This window comes from Tamandua tetradactyla, chromosome 11 (assembly GCF_023851605.1).
Source record: "Tamandua tetradactyla isolate mTamTet1 chromosome 11, mTamTet1.pri, whole genome shotgun sequence".
In the NCBI taxonomy this organism is placed as follows: Eukaryota; Metazoa; Chordata; class Mammalia; order Pilosa; family Myrmecophagidae; genus Tamandua; species Tamandua tetradactyla.
The window spans coordinates 82,153,787-82,171,046 of record NC_135337.1 but is presented as its reverse complement, the minus strand read 5'-3'; the positions used below and the strand labels follow the sequence as shown (position 1 = coordinate 82,171,046).

General features: G+C 55.7%; 1 protein-coding gene across 3 annotated transcripts; it reads left to right on the top strand.

Annotated features, from left to right (window-relative positions):
• The first annotated feature begins 1,512 nt into the window (after nucleotides 1-1,512).
• On the top strand, nucleotides 1,513-17,190 carry PTBP1 (polypyrimidine tract binding protein 1). 3 transcript variants are annotated; one of them, XM_077121406.1, is made up of 15 exons: nucleotides 1,513-1,643; nucleotides 4,899-4,929; nucleotides 8,261-8,336; nucleotides 9,957-10,129; nucleotides 10,217-10,363; nucleotides 10,466-10,636; nucleotides 10,922-11,032; nucleotides 11,110-11,284; nucleotides 11,704-11,781; nucleotides 12,470-12,612; nucleotides 14,174-14,207; nucleotides 14,642-14,734; nucleotides 14,820-15,036; nucleotides 15,282-15,359; nucleotides 15,440-17,190. In XM_077121406.1, exons 1-15 carry the CDS (start codon nucleotides 1,636-1,638, stop codon nucleotides 15,570-15,572), a joined length of 1,668 nt encoding a protein of 555 aa, XP_076977521.1. In that variant the 5' UTR covers nucleotides 1,513-1,635; the 3' UTR covers nucleotides 15,573-17,190. The 3 variants fall into 3 exon arrangements, with proteins under 3 accessions (XP_076977521.1, XP_076977522.1, XP_076977523.1); XM_077121407.1 differs by lacking the exon at nucleotides 11,704-11,781; XM_077121408.1 differs by lacking the exon at nucleotides 4,899-4,929 and having other exon boundaries at nucleotides 1,518-1,643.
• The last annotated feature ends 70 nt before the right edge of the window (nucleotides 17,191-17,260 follow it).

Sequence of the window (17,260 nt, the reverse complement as noted above, 5' to 3'; positions counted from 1 at the left end):
CCTGTGTTTGGACCTGGTCAGTGTCCCCAATCTCAGATGCCACTTTGTCTCCTTATCATCTGTGACACTCCAGCCCTGAAGCTTAGACCCACTTCTGTTTCCCATCCCCACCTGGCAGCCTGTCCACTCTTGAAGGCAGTGGGCCCATGCCTGACACAAGTCACCAAAAGGGCAAAAGAGGAACAGTGGGCCCAGGTGTCACCCAAGCCGTTGCAAGGATCTGAGTCTTGAAGGGAGCAAATTCACTGGAATGTGTTAGGGCTTCTGCTAAATCCAGCGGGACATTCCTGATGAGCGTGTTGGTTCCGAGGGCTTTAGAGAGAAGACGCCTACTGGCTAGCTCCCGCCGTGCCGCCTGGGGCATCCCGTGGAAATCGGCAGTCGCCCCTAATCCGGCCGGAATCCTCTGGCACCTGGTGCGCATCAGGGATCCAAGGCTCTTGGGCTTGGTCCAGGCTTCAGACCCTGCTGTTAGGGCTTAGGGAAATGGGAACTGTCATTTCTTCTCTCTCTCTTGGGCTGGTGCCAAAGAACATTCCCTTTTTGATATTCAGCAGGGACGCCTAGCGAACGATCATCTTAATAGTTTCCCCTATTTATTGGGTGGACTGCTTTGGGGGGGTGCTACTCTGGATGCTCCCAACAGCAGCCTAGAAGGGGTTCTGACCCCTGCCAAGCGCTCTCCCTGGCCCTGGCTTTCCTCACCCTTCACCTGCCCTGGCTTTGGTTCTCCGTGGCCCTTCCCTGTTAAGCTCTGCTTGGCCTCAGCGCTCTCAGCAATCAGGTCCACAGAATTCTGCTGGTGCTGGGATGGAGGCCCGTGAGCACGGAATTCTGCTTCGTGGGGGCCTCGGCCTCAGTTTCCCCAGTCCTGCAGTTGGGGGAGGAGAGCGCGGACGCTCTTCGCTTTTGCGAAGCGATCAAGGAATGATCGGGGTGATTCCTGAACACATCGCGGCCTCAGGTCCCGTGCCCAGCTGTGGAAACAGAACCCAGGAGCGCCCAGGACAAGTTAAGTGGTCCCCAAATTTCTGAACGCTAACCTGGGACTAACAACTCAGTTCGAATTTCTTTTTGGCCATGTGCCCACAAGCAAGATGGAGTCCTGTAGGTTTCGTGCCCGACTTCAAGATGGCGACGCGCTTCCCTTTGCCCTCACGCCGAGGTGGACGTCTCCTGCCCGCATGCAACATGGCGGCAACCTGAGGAAAGCACGCTTTCCCCAGCCTGACTCGCCACGTACCCATTCTCAAGATGGCTTCCTAAGTAAAGCCTCGCATCAGATGGCAGCTCATTGGCTCAAAGGTATCATGTGGTCCTTCCTCGTCCCTCCGCCCCCGAGTCCATAGGCCGTTTCCGCCTTGAGCCCTGACGGACGGCCAACTTCTCCAATAGTCGCTTCCTATTTCTCTTGACTCCATCCCCTCTGGCGGCCTCCTAGCCATTGGGCAGTGCTGGCGGGGAACCGCGGGCTCGCCCCGCCCCCTGGCCGCGGCGGGAGCCAATGGGCAGAGCGCGCGGGGGACGTGTTCGGGCGTCTCCGCCATCTTGTGAGTCTATAACTCGGAGCCGTTGGGTCGGTTCCTGCTATTCCGGCGCCTCCACTCCGTCCCCTGCGGGTCTCTTCCGTGTGCAATGGACGGGTAAGTCGCGCCTCTGCTCGCCTCACGCCGTTCTTTCCGTTCCCCCACCTCGCCCTCGCCGCCGTCCGGCCCTTCCCGGGGCTGCCAGCCCGCGCGCGGCTCTCGCCCCAGCCCGGGGCCAGCGGGGCCTCCGGGTCTCCGCAACTCCGCAACTGTTTGGCCTCGGCCTCGGCGCGCGGGAGGCGCTCGGGGGACGGGAGCCAAAAGGATCGGGAACGTGGGAGGGCTGGGGCAGGGCTCCTACCCCGCCACCCTCGCCCCTTCCCCGCCGGATCGCTTCCGGCCTCCACGCGCCCGAGTTCGGGCGCGCGCGCTGCCCCCACGCCCCTCCCTCTGGCCCGTCGCGCGCGCGTCTCCGCACGCCTCGTCCGGCCTTGCCGCGCGCCCCATGTGGCCCTTCCCGCTTCCCGTCGGGTCCCTTCGCGCGCGTGCGCGGCCCTTTCGCGCGCCCCTCGCCCGGCTCTGCTACGCGTGCGCGGCCCTTCGCGCACTTTGTCCGGCCCTCGTGCGCACGCGCGGTCCTTCGCGCGCCTGGCATGGCCCCTGTCGCTTCCCGTGCGGTCTGTCCGCCCTCCTCTCGCCTGGCCCTCGGGGGCGCGCGCGGCTTTCCCGCCGCGCGGACTCTGCCCTCGCCCTCCCCCGTCCGCTTAGGGCCCGGGCGCAGCTCGGGAGGCGCCGCCCCCCTGCTCGGAAGGGCGCGGACCCCGCGCCAGCGTCGCCATCCCGCCCCCGCTTGGCCCTGTTGAGCTTCCGTCGAGTCCGCGTGGGGGCGCCCAGAGCTTCTCTGGGGTGGGCTCTCCCCTTGCCCTCGGCCCCTGCCCACAAATGGCGGGTCAGCCTCTCGCCTTCTCCGAAGCTCTTGAGTGGGAGGCAACTTGCCCACGCCGCCCGCCCTCCCCGCGCCTCGCCCCAGTCTGGCGCTTCCCTGGAGCGCCCCAGTGTCTCCCTTTGTTCCCTCCAGGAGTAAGGTGGGGCCGGCCCGAGGCCACAGGCAGCAACGACGAAACGGCGGCCTCGCAGGAGGTCCCCGGGCCGGGGCACGTTGCAGCCTCCCGCTCCCGGACGGTTTTTCATTTCAAACCAAATGCAGGGTTCTGAGTCCCCTTACTGTTAGTTTTGGTTTCACCGATCTGGGCCGCGGGGCTTCCGCAGGTGGTTTTGTGCTAGTGCAGAGCAGAGTTTCAGTGGACGAGGGAGGAAACGGTCAGGTGCGAGCCGGGCCTCAGCCGGCAAAGCCTCAGAACCGGAAACCTGAGCCACTACAAGCAGTGAGAGCCATGCAGACGCGTCCCTCTTTCTGAGGAGGGAAGAATAGGAGACTTTCAGCAGGACCAGGGACAGTCCGGGGCCGGTGTTAGTGCGAAAGGAAGGGGCTTTTGCGCCGGCGAATGCCTCCCCTTTCAGGAAATCGAGAAGCAGGGTAAAGGGCTCTCTAGACAGTAGTTAAAATTTAAGATACCCTTGCATTTCTAACGAGTTTGTAGTCACAGAGAATCACTTGATCTTGAAATTTAGGGTGAAACCACCGACAGCATTTTGCCTTAGCTGAGACATTGAAATTGTGCCCAAAGTTTATAGAGCTTTATCTTGGATGTTAACTTTATGACCTGGGGAAAAAACGTGGAGAAACTTTATAAAGCATTTTTCCATTTCCTGTGGCTGGCTAGGATTTTTTTTTTCCATTTCCTTGTGGGGGAGGGTAAAATGCTGATTTTAGAAAATGTAACTTTGAGGATTCCAAGGGCAGTGCTGTTATCGAAACTCATTTTTAATCTCCAGCATTGAACAAAGCTATTCTTCCCTGGGGCCTGACCCTTGGTAGGGTGGGGTGAAAATGCCCCAGAGGGTCATGTGCCTTCTGGGCCTCAGGTATTAAAATAGATAGGTTTGGGACTGAACTTAGTCTAGCCTTTTAGAGAAATGGTGGCTTAAAAACCGCAGTCTCTTCACTGCTGAGTCCCTTTGGCCTTGGAGGGGGCCTCCCACTCCAGACTTGGCTTGCCATGGTATGTGTAGATCGCAGGGCCCCCATGGGAAATCTTGGTGCAAGTATTTACTCGGGTTTGAGTGCAAATGTTGTGCAGTTTTTCTGTACCCCTAGAACACTGACCTGGGAAGGGAATGCTCAATTAACCAACAGTTCCCTGGAGTGTGGTTTGGGAATGCCGAGTCCTGTCTGTACCCTCTTTGGACAATCTCAGCCCTAGTGGGAGCCGTTTTGGGTGGCTTTCCCTTTGGAATGTTGAGAAATATCCAGAAAGGCTGTTTCTAGAAAACACTTCCTGCCTGAGTTCCCCCATCCCCCACCCCACCCCTTGGGAGCAAGATGCAGGGAATGGCTCTGTGCAGGCGCATTTTTTTCTGGGAAGCTTTTTATGGTGGTGAGGTGAGGCCCAGCCAGCAGACCTGAATGTGGGATGAACAGGAAGGGTTTCTGATTCCAACCCCTTCCAGGTCTCCATATGATGAGATCTTGGTGCCGTTGGATTAACCCTATAGGGCAGAAGCCAAGGAACCAGATATAGATGGAAGCAGGGGGAACAGCACAGAGATGGGATAGCTCAGGGACCCTAGCACCCTGTGAGGCAGCTGCTGCTGGATGGTGTCCTTTCCAGGACAGACTCCGTGAGTCACTCGGGGCCTTGCCAAGGGTTTGTATTTGCCACGCAGAGCCCTTTGGAGGCTTCCACTGTTAGGAACAAGTGAGAGTTCAGGCTCAGGGCCTGGGGGGCCTTTCTGGGTCACCATCTTGCCTTCCTGCCTTCCGTCAAGGTTTCCTGAGGAGAGGGCAGAGGAGGAAGTTGAGTCACATGGCATAGGGCTAATGGGCGCTAGGCCCACTGCCCTCCTTGCCGGGTTCATCCCTGATGCTTGCCTTCGAGGGGCACTCAGCCCCAACTTGGGAGGGCTGCCTTCTTCACCATTTCCCTTGCTATGTTAGAGTTTTCGAAAGTGCTCTGGTTTCATAGACAGTGGGCAGCAGCACATGACTCCTGGAGAGGCCTTCCCAGAGGCAGACCTGGGTCCTGGTGGGAGGGAGGGGGCTAAAGGACGATGGTGGCCACTTTTCAAGTTGAGAGTAAATGGATAACAGGCTTTATACTGGGGCCCTAGGTGGTCCCCATTCCTGCCCCTGTGCTCCCCCGGCCTCAGTGCATAGGGCTGGAAGGGGTGACCGCTTCTTGGCGGCCCCCATGAGTGCTGCCCAGGGACCATTTCACTAACATGTCTCCTTTTCTCTCTCTTTCTCTACAGCATTGTCCCAGATATAGCAGTTGGTACAAAGGTAGGCACTGCACATTTTCTTTGGGTTTCTCTGTTCTGGTCTGGTGTTGGGCTCACTGCAAGGGACCTGTCCACTCCTGTTCTAGACTCACTAGGGAGCACGGGGTAGGGTTGGGGTGGGGATGGAAGCGCCAGACTTTCGAGGTGGGCCTTTCCTGCCCACGGTTGTGGGGCTCTGGGCAGTTGGTAGATTTCTGACTTCGGAGTTTACAGCACCTTAGTTCAGAACCCAAGCTGCTCCTTGTCTTAGATTCTCGCCAAGTTTTAAAACTGCACCTTTGGTCCCTAGAGCTATTGCTCCGAAACCTCTACCCTGTCCTGAAATTCAGAGCCAGCGATTTATGTCTCTGCCACCTGGCGGTTTGCTGCATGCTTGGTTGTTATTGAAATAGGGCATCCATTCTTGGGGTTGACCAGTGTATTTACTAAGTATTTTGATTTCTTTCGCTTTTGATGGAGAAGAGGTGGTCTAGCTGGGGAAGGCCCCCTTAGGGCCTATGGGGGTTGTTTTTTTTCCTTTAATGGGATTTTTATCAAAGTAAATTTTGCTCTGAAAATCCCAGAGCAATATATTGAGGTTGAGGAAGAAGATTTGATGAAGCTATAGGTATGTTCTGTGGAAGTTACCCACACCTGGATCTTTAAATAAGCTGAGTCTAAGTTCTCAGGTGTGGAGTCAGGTTGAGGAAGGGTAGGGCCAGAGGCCCCCAGGTATCCTCCCTTCCCCGATGAGCCCCTGTCTCCTAGGGGAGGTTTAGGCCTAGGGCCAGGGTTGGGGGATACCTTAGCTCCTCTCTCCAGAGGCTGGGGTTGCAGACTGTCAGGGGCTTGCCTACTAGAACTGGTTACAGGGGTCTCAGCATCCAGCACAGCCAGCCAGCTGGGTCCTTGTCTTTCCCAGGTGGCTACTGTCCCCAACTTTCCTGCAGGTGAAACCTGTATGATGGTGGGAAGAGGGGAAGGTGGTCCGTCGTCTACAGCACTCCAGATGCTCACTGCAGAGTCTGGTTTCTCCCAGAACCTCCCCAGGGCAGCAGAAACCCCAGCCTAGTCCAGGGTCATGGGAGTCGGCAAGGAGTGCACAGGGAGGCCTCTGCAGGTGGGGCTGATGCCTGGCCCTTTACCCCAGGTTTAGGGTCAGCAGGCGCCATCAGTCACGGCTGTTTCCAAGATGCTTAGATAAAAAACAGCCCTGACACAGTTGGGCTCAGGATGGAGCTGGCCCTTTGTGGTACGGCAAGACTGCCAAAAACCCACGGGGGCCACTTGCTCCCTGAACATGTCCTTGTTGTGGGGGCGGGGGGGTGCTATGGGAGCTCTGCATTGGTGGTTGTGGCCCGCTTGCTGGCTGCCCAGACAGTTGTGGTCAAGCCGGCTGTTTGCCATGGGAACAGCAACTCCGGTTTCAGGCAGTCGGCCAAGATGCCACTGAGAAATCCCCAGCTCCGCCCCACCCGGCCTCCAGTCAGGGCAGGTGCCAAGTTGCCCTTTTTAAGGTTCAATGTTAGCCTCCCTCAGCAGCAGACACCCCGGGGCAGGCTTGCCTCATGTGTCCTCGGGCTGAGGAAACTTGCACCCTAAGCAGGTGTCTTCTGTCCTTCCTGTCCCCATCACTCCTTCCCACCTGAGCAGCCCTGGGTGGCTCTCCCTGGTACCCAGAAAGAAGCCAGGCCTGTGAGGAATGGTCCTGGGTATGTCTGGGCCTGATTACTTTGTAATAAGCTGCAGGGAGTTGAGATACCTGGTTTTATTTTTTAACATCTTACTTTTTTTTTTTTACTTAGCCCAGGCACTGGCAACAGCTCTGTAATTTTGTCATTTGTGGGCATTCCCTGAGTCACCTCAGGGTCGGGTGTTTGTTCTTATGGGTGCGAGGTCTGGGGGTTTCCTTGACATCCCCCCCCCCCCCCAGCCGAACCTTGGCAGGATTGACGCTGTGATGCGTTGACCCCTGGGGTTCAGCCCCATTTTTGGTACCTGGCCGTCTACTGGTTTGCTGCAAGTGAAGTAGGCCTTCTGGGAGGCCCTCCCACCAGTGTCCAGTGCCCAGTACCCTGAGGTGGGTAGGTGAGGGCAGCCATGCTGTTCTCCCTGAGCTGAGGTTTTTGCTCTCGATCTGGAGGTTGCTTGCAGAAGGGATGGGTCAGCAAGCAAGAAGCTGTGAGGAGGGGCTTAGGAGACCCTGGTGTCCTGTGACCCAGGCTGGTCTACCCTGGTCCTGGGATGGGGGTGCTTGGGAGGGCAGAGGAAGCTGTCACTGGTGCTGCTTGGCCCAGGCAAGGAGCTGTGCTATGGTGGCTTCTAGGTATCACTTGGTGGTTTTACCTTGAGTACAAGGCCCTGGACCTGGGAGAAGGTATTCATTGGTGTTCGCTCTCCCCTCCCCCAGCAGGTAACCCAGAATGGCCAGTATCCTTAGCTGGCAGTGGTGGTTCAAGGAGAACTGAAGGGAGCAGAAGTGTCCTGGGAGGTGCTGGGAGGTGGTCGCTGTCCCCAGCACTTTTAGGGTTGGAGGCCCCTGTGATCAGAGTGTAGGGAGGATGCCTGCAGGTGGCCAGGTGAGGGGTGGGTGTGGAGCCTCCTACCTCTTGGAACTGCAACTGTGCCCTGACAACGTTGTGGGAGGACAGATTGCAGAGTCCTGGTGTCCATCTCCTGATGTCACTCCTGGGTTGATTCCATGGGGCTAAAACTAAAGAGAGGCAGTAGATTCTGCAAAGAAAGTGGAAGCCGCACAGCAGGGACAGCCTTGGAACCCCCTCACTACCCCATCCTGTTCAGTGCCAGCTTATAAGAGGCTGATCTGGAAGTGACAAAGTATCGGCTTCCCTTAGTTTGGGATGGGGCTGCGCTGCTGTGGGCTTGAACCACAAGCAGGCCCTTTGTTTCCTGCTGTGGTTGCTGGGTGGGACAAGTCGGAACAACCCAGTGGGCTTCTGAAGGCAGAAGCCATGCCCTTGTGGGGTCCATGCTGGGGGAGGGATTGGGCAGGATATCCTGGCTTTGCAGGAAGGTCCTAGCTGAGGTTGAGTCTGGTTGCCCTGCAGCTGCTGCCCTGGGAATGTCCTGGGGGGTTCCCCCAAATGGCCCACTCCCAAACAGCATCTTTGTGGAGCTGATCTTGCGTGTGTGAATGGTAGGGGTATTGGCATGTTTAGAGATGGGCCCAGGTTGTGGCATGGGTCTCTGTTCTTGAGGCCTGCTTTGAGGCCACCCGGGTCCTTCACCCTGGATGGGGGTCCTCAGGAAGGCTTAGGTTTCTGATGCTCTCAGGTGGCTCTGCTTGGCTTCTGAACAAAAGGGTTGCTCACTGTTCTCCCTTTCTCTTCCAGCGGGGATCAGACGAGCTTTTCTCTACCTGTGTTACTAACGGACCCTTTATCATGAGCAGCAACTCGGCCTCTGCAGGTAACTTGAGCTCCTCTTCACCAGGATCTCTTCATGGGGATGGCCGGGTGTTGTCTGGGGCTTGTTTCATATTGTCTGTGCTGCAGCAGGGCACTCTTTTTTTTTTTTTTTTTTTTAACATGGGCAGGCACCAGAAATTGAACCCGGGTCCTCTGGCATGGCAGGCAAGCATTCTTGCCTGCTGAGCCACCGTGGCCTGCCCCCCAAAATTTTTTTTTAAATGCCAAAAAACAGCAAACACAAACATTCTTAACTTTTGATCATTCCGTTCTACATATATAATCAGTAGTTCACAGTATCATCACATAGTTGCATATTTATTATCATGATCATTTCCTGGGACATCTGCATCTATTCAGAAAAAGAAATCAAAAGGAAACAAAAAAATTTATACGTACCATACCCCTTACCCCTCCCCTTCATTGATCACTAGCATTTCAAGGTAAATTTATTCTAACATTTGTTTCCCCTATTATTTATTTTTATTCCATATGTTCTACTTGTCTGTTGACAAAGTAGATAAAAGGAGCATCAGACACAAGGTTTTCACAATCACACAGTCACACTGTGAAAGCTATATCATTATACAACCATCTTCAAGAAACATGGCTACTGGAGCACAGCTCTACATTTTTAGGCAGTTCCCTCCAGCCTTTCCATTACGTCTTGACTAAGAAGGTGATATCTGTTTATAATGCGTAAGAATAACTTCCTCTCAGCCATTGACACTTTATTTTGTCTCATTTCACTCTTCACCCTTTTGATCGAGAAGGTTTTTTCAATCCTCTGGTGCCGAGTCCCAGCTCATTCTAGGATTTCTGTCCCACGTTGCCAGGAAGGTCTGTACCCCTGTGAGTCATGTCCCACGTAGATGAGGAGGAGGGTGGTGAATTTGCTTGTTGTGTTGGCTGGAGAGAGAGGCCACATCGGAGCAACAAAAGAGGTTCTCTTGGGGGTGACTCTAAGGCCTAACTTTAAGTAGGCTTGGCCTATCCTTTGTGGGGATAAGTTTCATATGAACAAACCCCAAGATTGGGGGCTCAGCCTATAGCTTTGGTTGTTCGCACTGCTTGTGAATGAATATCAAGAATTCAACTTGGGGAGGTTGAATTTTCCCCCGTTCTCACCATTCCCCGAAGGGGACTTTGCAAATACTTTTTTATTCACTGTTCAAATCACTCTTGGATTTATCGGGTGTCACTTTGGACAAACCAACAAAATCTCATGTCCTACTCAAGGTTCCATGTACTTACGGTGTTCAATTAAGCTGTCTACATAAGTTATATTAGGAAATGCACTAGTTAGAATATAAATTTTGTACCTAATAAGCATTTTTTGCAGCAGGGAACTCTTGGTAAACATTTCGGTGGTCTGCCCTTGATGCTTGTGTTTTACGGGGGTGCTTTAGAACTCTGATCCTGGTAGTTTAGACCGAGAGCCTAGAATTCACATGTCAGTTTTCTTGGAAGTCAAGCTGGGGAGGTGGGGTGACTTTGGGACAGGCTGGCAGGTAGCGGCTCTCCAAGGACCGATAGGGCTCCCCCTAGACATGGGGCTCAGCAGATCTCAGCAGCTGAGATACACCATCCCTCCACCCACTCCTTGCGCACCTCTTTTCAGCAAATGGGAACGACAGCAAGAAGTTCAAAGGGGACAGCAGGAGCACGGGGGTCCCATCCAGAGTGATCCACGTCCGGAAGCTTCCGAGTGACGTCACTGAGGGCGAGGTTATATCCCTGGGACTGCCCTTCGGGAAGGTCACCAACCTCTTGATGCTGAAAGGAAAAAACCAGGTGCCTGCTGATAGCTGTCCAGGGGGCAGGGGCCTATGTTGGGGGATTGGTGGAGGTTACACTGGCTCATGTCTGCCTTTTCCTCAGGCCTTTCTCGAGATGACCACAGAGGAAGCCGCTAATACCTTGGTCAACTACTATACCTCGGTGACACCTGTGCTGCGTGGCCAGCCTGTCTACATCCAATTCTCTAATCATAAGGAGCTCAAAACGGACAGCTCGCCCAACCAAGCGGTGGGTGCCACCTGGGGGCCAGCAAGAGGTCACTTGAGGGCACTGACTGTAGGGCTGTGAGGTGGGCTATGGGCTGTGAGACTCATGATTGTCTCTCATCAGCGGGCCCAGGCAGCCCTGCAGGCCGTGAACTCTGTGCAGTCAGGGAACCTAGCGCTGGCTGCCTCAACTGCTGCCGTGGATGCTGGGATGGCCATGGCTGGCCAGAGCCCCGTGCTCCGTATCATTGTGGAGAACCTCTTCTACCCAGTGACACTGGATGTGCTCCACCAGGTACGGGTGGGCAGGGCCACCACACCCTTCCTTGGGGGCTATGCCCTAGTCCTGTGTGGGTGAGCCCTACTAGGGATCCTCCCCCAGCTGAGGTTTGCTGCAAGCCGTTTGTCAGGGTGGAACTGGGCAGCTCCTCAGAGGGCCATTGTGGGCCCAGCTGAAAGCAGAAGCCACTGCCCAGGGGTCTGCACCAGTTTGTTCTGATCATGGGTGGGGGCCTGACTTCCAGTCATATTGGGCCCCAGTCTGCCCGTGGCAGGAGCTCATGGCCTTGATCGTTTGCAGATTTTTTCCAAGTTCGGCACAGTCCTGAAAATCATCACTTTCACCAAGAACAATCAGTTTCAGGCACTGCTCCAATATGCAGACCCTGTGAGCGCACAGCACGCCAAGTTGGTGAGTGTTTATCTCGCCCCTCTGCCCGCGCTGGTCCAGGTCCCCTGTGGGTCCCTGACAATGCTTGCTGCCCACAGTCCCTGGACGGACAGAACATCTATAACGCCTGCTGCACACTGCGCATCGACTTCTCCAAGCTCACCAGCCTCAACGTGAAGTACAACAATGACAAGAGCCGGGACTACACACGCCCTGACCTGCCCTCTGGTGACAGCCAGCCCTCCCTGGACCAGACCATGGCCGCTGCCTTTGGTAAGACACCTGCTGTGGCAGTGCCGCACGCTCGTGATTGGGCAGTACCAGGCGCGTTTGGATCCTGTGCAGAAAGATCCGTACAGGCACCATTGGAGGCAGAAAGCCTTCTGGGGTAATGACCTATGCTGGGTACCAGCGGGGAGGACATGGCCACGTGTTCAGTGGTCGTCCCGGAAGGCCCCTAGGTGGCCCCAGAAGCTGGTCCTGGGGGGTCAGCCACACTAGCAGCTCCTGCCACGCCTGCATGGCCGGCCACACAGCCAGGTGCACAGACCCGCGGAGACACACCCTATCCTCCGGCCCTTTCCTGGGCAGGGAGAACAGCGTCAGACGGGCTTGGGGTTTGCCGGACACTGAGAGCTGACTCCCCGGTGCAGGTCTGTGGGTGCAATGATTAGTGTCTCATTTATTTCTAGGTGCACCTGGTATAATCTCAGCCTCCCCGTATGCAGGAGCTGGTTTCCCTCCCACCTTTGCCATTCCTCAAGCTGCAGGTATTAACCCAGTTGTCTCGGGGTAGTGCACAGCCCGCGTCTGCATGCCACGCCACCTCCCCACACAGGCCTGCTTGGCCACTGCAGCCGAGCTGGGCTGGCTGGTTAGTGGTTCTGAGTGCACAGATGACAGGCAGCCGCGTCCTCGCGGAGGCTGAGGCAGCTTAGAGGGCAGGAGAGAGCCATGGCCATCCCCTCAGACTGACGGGAGGGAGGGGCTGCGTGGCTGGCTGATGGCCCCGCGCCTCTGGTTCTGGTTCCCTTTCAAGCACCCCAGGGGAGCGTGCTGGCTGGTTGTGAAGGAGGCGTGGTGTGCTCCTAGTAAGGTTGATTTGGTGGCCTGGTAAGCAAGTGCCTGTGAGGCGACAGCATGGGCCAGCGGGCATACAGGTCCCGCGTGGAGCCGGCAGTATGGCGTGTCCTTGGCTTCCCGTCATCCGAGTAGACCCTCCTGGAGCCAGGGGTGGCCTTGCTGCCAGCACTGAGGCGGTGGTCCTACCCCCTGGGCCGCTGCATGGAGGCGCCGCTGACTGCCTGTGGTGCGCTCGGGCCTGCCCTGAGTGGGCGCATGCAGGTGGTAGTGGCGCCGGGCAGAGCCAGAGGGCGTTTGCATGAGTGGACCGGCACCGCACCCCCCTTGGTGGGGGTGGGGTGGCTGTTCACACTGTGATGACCACTTCCTTTCCAGGCCTTTCTGTTCCCAATGTCCATGGAGCCCTGGCCCCGCTAGCCATCCCATCAGCGGCAGCGGCGGCTGCGGGCCGGATTGCCATCCCTGGCCTGGCAGGGGCAGGGAACTCGGTGTTGCTGGTCAGCAACCTCAACCCAGAGGTACGTGGCTTGTCCTTGCAGGCTTCCTCCTAGAGAGGCGCAAAGGGCATGTTCTGCTGCATCTTGGCTCTTAGTGCCCAAACTGGGCGAGCAGGTGGGGCCTGGCCCCACCCCAGCACCTGTTCCTGGAGCTGCGGCCTGGCCCAGGACCCCAGTGGCCCTGAGGAGGCTCCTGCCCTTGGTGTGGCTGCGTCTGCCCCAGGCCTGGCCTCTCTTCCTCGCTGCCATCTCTCATGGCTGCTTTCCTTTCCCAAGACTGCTGTTTTCCTTAACGTCTGGGTTTACATTTTCAATTCCATGATTTTCAGAGCTGTATTATTTCTTTGCTACATGCAGGTAGCCTAAAAATTAACTGTGGCCAAGTAAGGGTGTGATCTGAGGCGGGCAGCTTTTTGGCCCTGCCGTCCCTCCCGTGGGCATGGTGGGCCACGGGGAAGCGAGGCCAGGGTTCAAGCTAAGCCTGCCAAAGTGGAGAGCTTGGATGAGATAGAAAACGCTCGCGATACTTAACCCTCGATGGATGGGATGAACGTCTAATCAGCACTGCAGACTTCTGTCTGTCTGTCCGTTCCTCTCACTCTTCCTTTATGCATGGGATAGGGCAATGCTGACTGGCACATCCCGGTCCTCTTAGAGGTGGGGGTCCCCACACTGGGACCTCTGGGGGTGTGGCATGGCCACCCTCACTGCCTCGTTCCTTGGTGAGCTGTCACTATCCATCCAGCTTGTCCATGAGTTGGAGAGTGTTCAGTGGTGCAGCTGTGAACTAACAGCCTTGAGCTTTCCCCATCGCTTGTGTAATCGTCATCATAGAGGCTTGACTGCAGCAGGCAGGAGGAGACAATATTTCTGCAGAGTGGCAATGACTGCCCACGTGGTTTTATTTGGGAGCAGACACAGTGCAGATGAAATTGGGGATGTCCAGGCAGAGCATGGGCCTCTCTCCAGACTTAACGCCCTCACCAGGGCTCTAGGAGTAGGCCCGGCCCCACGCAGTTCCAGGGGGCCTTGTGCCCCATCCTGCCAGTGGTTGACGGGGCTTCTGGGGGTTGGGAGGGTGGAATTCGGCCCCTGGCAAGCCCTCCTGCATGTCTTGTCTCCCCCGCCCGCGTGGATGGAGGTTATCTTCTCCCCCCCGGCCACCTGGCCCCGGGTGGCGTGTGCGTGAGTCTTGACTGGAACGCTACATTATTTTCTTACGTATTTACTGACCTGTGTTTTTTGCTACTTTTTTTCTTTTCTCCCCTTCCCCTTTCCCAATTTTTTTTCTTGCCCTGATCCGGAATTTCTTTGCCAACTGACTGCACGGTACTTCTGCTTCCTGTTGTTGCTTGAAACAAAACAAAAACATAAATAAATAAAAAACAAAAAAAAAATTTCCCCTCAAACCCTGCTCTCCGGAAACCAACCCTTGAATATTAACCACCTTGACAACTTCATCATCCATCAACCACTGTCGCCCGCCTGCGGGGGCTGCCTCCTCCTGGTGGACGACTCAACCTCGCCCCTGACTCTCCCTCTCCCCTGTCCCTCCGCTGCCTTGCTCTGCTGTCCTCTAAAGAGAGTCACACCCCAAAGCCTCTTTATTCTTTTCGGTATGTTATTATTCACACGTTATTACCTTGTTTTCATTTAATTGAGATTGTGTTTTGCATCCTGAAACGTACTATGAGTTTGCATTTGGCGCCCTGCCCTGTGGCGTGGTTTGCTTGTGGCGTGCGCATTTTATTTTGGCTCCTTAGAGACGCATGGTTTATTGCCCCGCGTGTTTCTGAGAGTTGAGCGCTGGTCGCACGCTAAAGGGGCCGCTCTTTGGCAGTTCACCTTTCCTGTAGCGCGTCCCTCTTTTTGCTGAACGTAATTGTTCCTGTAAGCGTTGTTTGGGACTGCTAGCCGCAGTCCCTGGGCAGAGAGCAAACCTGGAGGGAAGGAGCCTGGGGTGGGGGTGGGGGGTTCAGGGACCTGGAGGGAGTTGGGGGGCCGCTGGGTTAGGCTGGTGGCTCAGGCCCTCTGTCCTGGGTCCCGGAAGGCGTCTACGGTGACGTGCAGCGGGTGAAGGTCCTGTTCAACAAGAAGGAGAACGCTCTGGTCCAGATGGCCGACGGCAGCCAGGCCCAGCTTGGTAAGGGGCATGTTGGACTGGGGGGGCAGGGTGGTGCATGGGACAGTACAGCCAGTGACATTTTTGTCCCTCCCCTCCCTCCTAGCCATGAGCCACCTGAACGGGCACAAACTGCACGGAAAGCCGATCCGTATCACGCTGTCCAAGCACCAGAGTGTGCAGCTGCCCCGCGAGGGCCAGGAGGACCAGGGTCTCACCAAGGACTATGGCAACTCACCCCTGCACCGCTTCAAGAAGCCTGGCTCCAAGAACTTCCAGAACATCTTCCCGCCTTCGGCCACCTTGCACCTCTCCAATGTTCCGTAGGTCCCGCCCCACAGATACTGCTTTCTGGAGGGTTTTTCTTAGGGCAGCCGTGGGCCCCAGGCACAGCAGTGTGGCTTCTCCTGAAAACTTTTCCAAGATAAGAGCCTGGCATGTGTGGGGGTGGTTGCATGGTGCCTTGGCCTTGGTGCAGGGGTGGAGTGGGGTGGAGAGTCAGGTAGCTCTATCTGTGGGTCCTGGGCCCCTGAAAGGCCAACGGGCTCAGGCTCTCATTTCCTGACAGGCCTTCAGTGTCTGAGGAGGACCTCAAGATCTTGTTTTCCAGTAATGGAGGGATCGTCAAAGGATTCAAGTTCTTCCAGTAAGTAGTTGGTCTCCTGCGGGCTGGGGCAGCCTGGTGGGCTGGGGTGACTGGGCAGGGCCTGAGGATCTGCTTTGCAGGAAGGACCGCAAAATGGCACTGATCCAGATGGCCTCGGTGGAGGAGGCCATCCAGGCTCTCATTGACCTGCACAACCATGACCTGGGCGAGAACCACCACCTGCGCGTCTCCTTCTCCAAGTCCACCATCTAGGCGGCCACGTGCCAGGCCCCGGCCGCAACTTCCATCATTCCAGAAAAAAGCCACTTTAAAAAGCAGCTGAAGTGACCTTAAAAGATCAGAGATTTTATTTTTTTAAAGAGAATCAGTTTACCTGTTTTTAAAAAAATTAAATCTAACTTGCCTTGCTAGCCTTGCGGTGATGGGGTGACCCTCAGCCCCCGGTGACTGGGGTGGGGCCCCACCCGCCCTCAGGTCTCACAGTGATGCCTTTTCCAGCCAGGCCCGTGGGGCTCGGGGGCTCTGGGTGGGTGTCCTGCACCACGGAGCGGCCTCCTTGTGCCTTACACAACCTGCCGGTTTGCGAAGGGGCTCCTCGCGGTTATGTGTTCTGGGGAACTAGGGGAGGGGGTGCAGCTTCAGATGAGCTTGCTTTGGGCCAAGAGCAGGGGCCAGCCCCACGCTTCTGTGTGGGATCATGTACTTGGCATACTTGTACTAAGGGTCGAGCAGGCCAGCCAGGTGTCCCCCCACCTAATCAAGTGACCGTGATTCTCCCACTGCCCGCAGGGCCCCATGCGGCCAAGGTCGCTTCTCCAGCTCTGGGGCCTGGTTCCCCCCGTAGTCTGACATGCCCGGGTGCCGTTGCAGACACGTGCCTAGCAATATTTCCAGTTGACCAAATATCCTAATCTTTCCTCATTTATATGCAAAAGATAGTTTTAAGTAACTTTTTATAGCAAGATGCTTAATGGTGTAAGTGTAATCTAAATTTCTTTCTTGTGGTTTTACCTTGTATACTGTACTTTTTATTTTATTCCTTGTAATTAAGTGACGTCCTCGAGCAGGAAGCTAGTTTTCCAGAGAGCAGACTGGGCTGGGCCGGGCCTGAGCCCCCGGGGAGTTAGGATGCAGCGGCCCACAGCTGGCTCTAGAGGAACCTGCCTGGTTTTGCTTAGCAAACGCCCAGCCTCAGGGTGGGTGTCGGGTTCCCCTGGGACCCCCACCTCCACCGCCTTCTGCAAACCTCCACTTGCCTTATTCCATGCTTGATTTATCATATGCCTAGAACACAAGCGCTCTTAGACTTCTTCAGGGTTTTTTCCCTTCCTGCAAATTGTGGACCAAAGTTTTGTTTTTTGGTTTTTTTTTTTTTTTTTGTCTGCCTATAGTGCTGGAACCCCAGAAAGTGGGACTAGTGCGGCCCTCAAAGTCTTAACTCTACCCCTCTGCCCCTGCCTAGTGGCCAGAACTGGGGTGACTTCTACCTGGCTGCACAGTGTCTCCACTGCAGGGGCCTTGCAGGGTCCCTGGCTTGCATAGAAGGAGTGTGACAAGGTGTAAATATTTATGACTTTTTGTACCTGTTGTAAGACGAGGGGAGCGCGATGGGGTTTTTTTTATGGGGACACAGATGTATATTTTGATACCAGCAGTTACAGGTTCAGTATTGTAAGCGTGGAGCCGAGCCCTGTCCACAGCTCACGCCATTGCCCGACCCAGGCGGCTTGCAATGCGAAAAGAATTGATTAAAACGATTTTATAACAAACTTTTTATCTTTTCTGTAGACCTCTTTTTTGCTGTTCCCGTTGTAAAAGGCAGTCTGGCCAGTCTGTACTCGGACTTTGAATAAATTTCTTCTATATCCTGCGCTTTCGGTTTCCCTCTTCATTGGGCTTGTTCGTTTCCTGCTGTTTGCACTTTTGTGTAAGCTCAGCTG

Coding starts and splice junctions, on each gene's coding strand:
- PTBP1 (XM_077121406.1), top strand. Junction 12,613..14,173: donor TCAGCAACCTCAACCCAGAG/GTACGTGGCTTG, acceptor TGTCCTCTAAAG/AGAGTCACACCCCAAAGCCT. Junction 15,360..15,439: donor AAAGGATTCAAGTTCTTCCA/GTAAGTAGTTGG, acceptor TCTGCTTTGCAG/GAAGGACCGCAAAATGGCAC.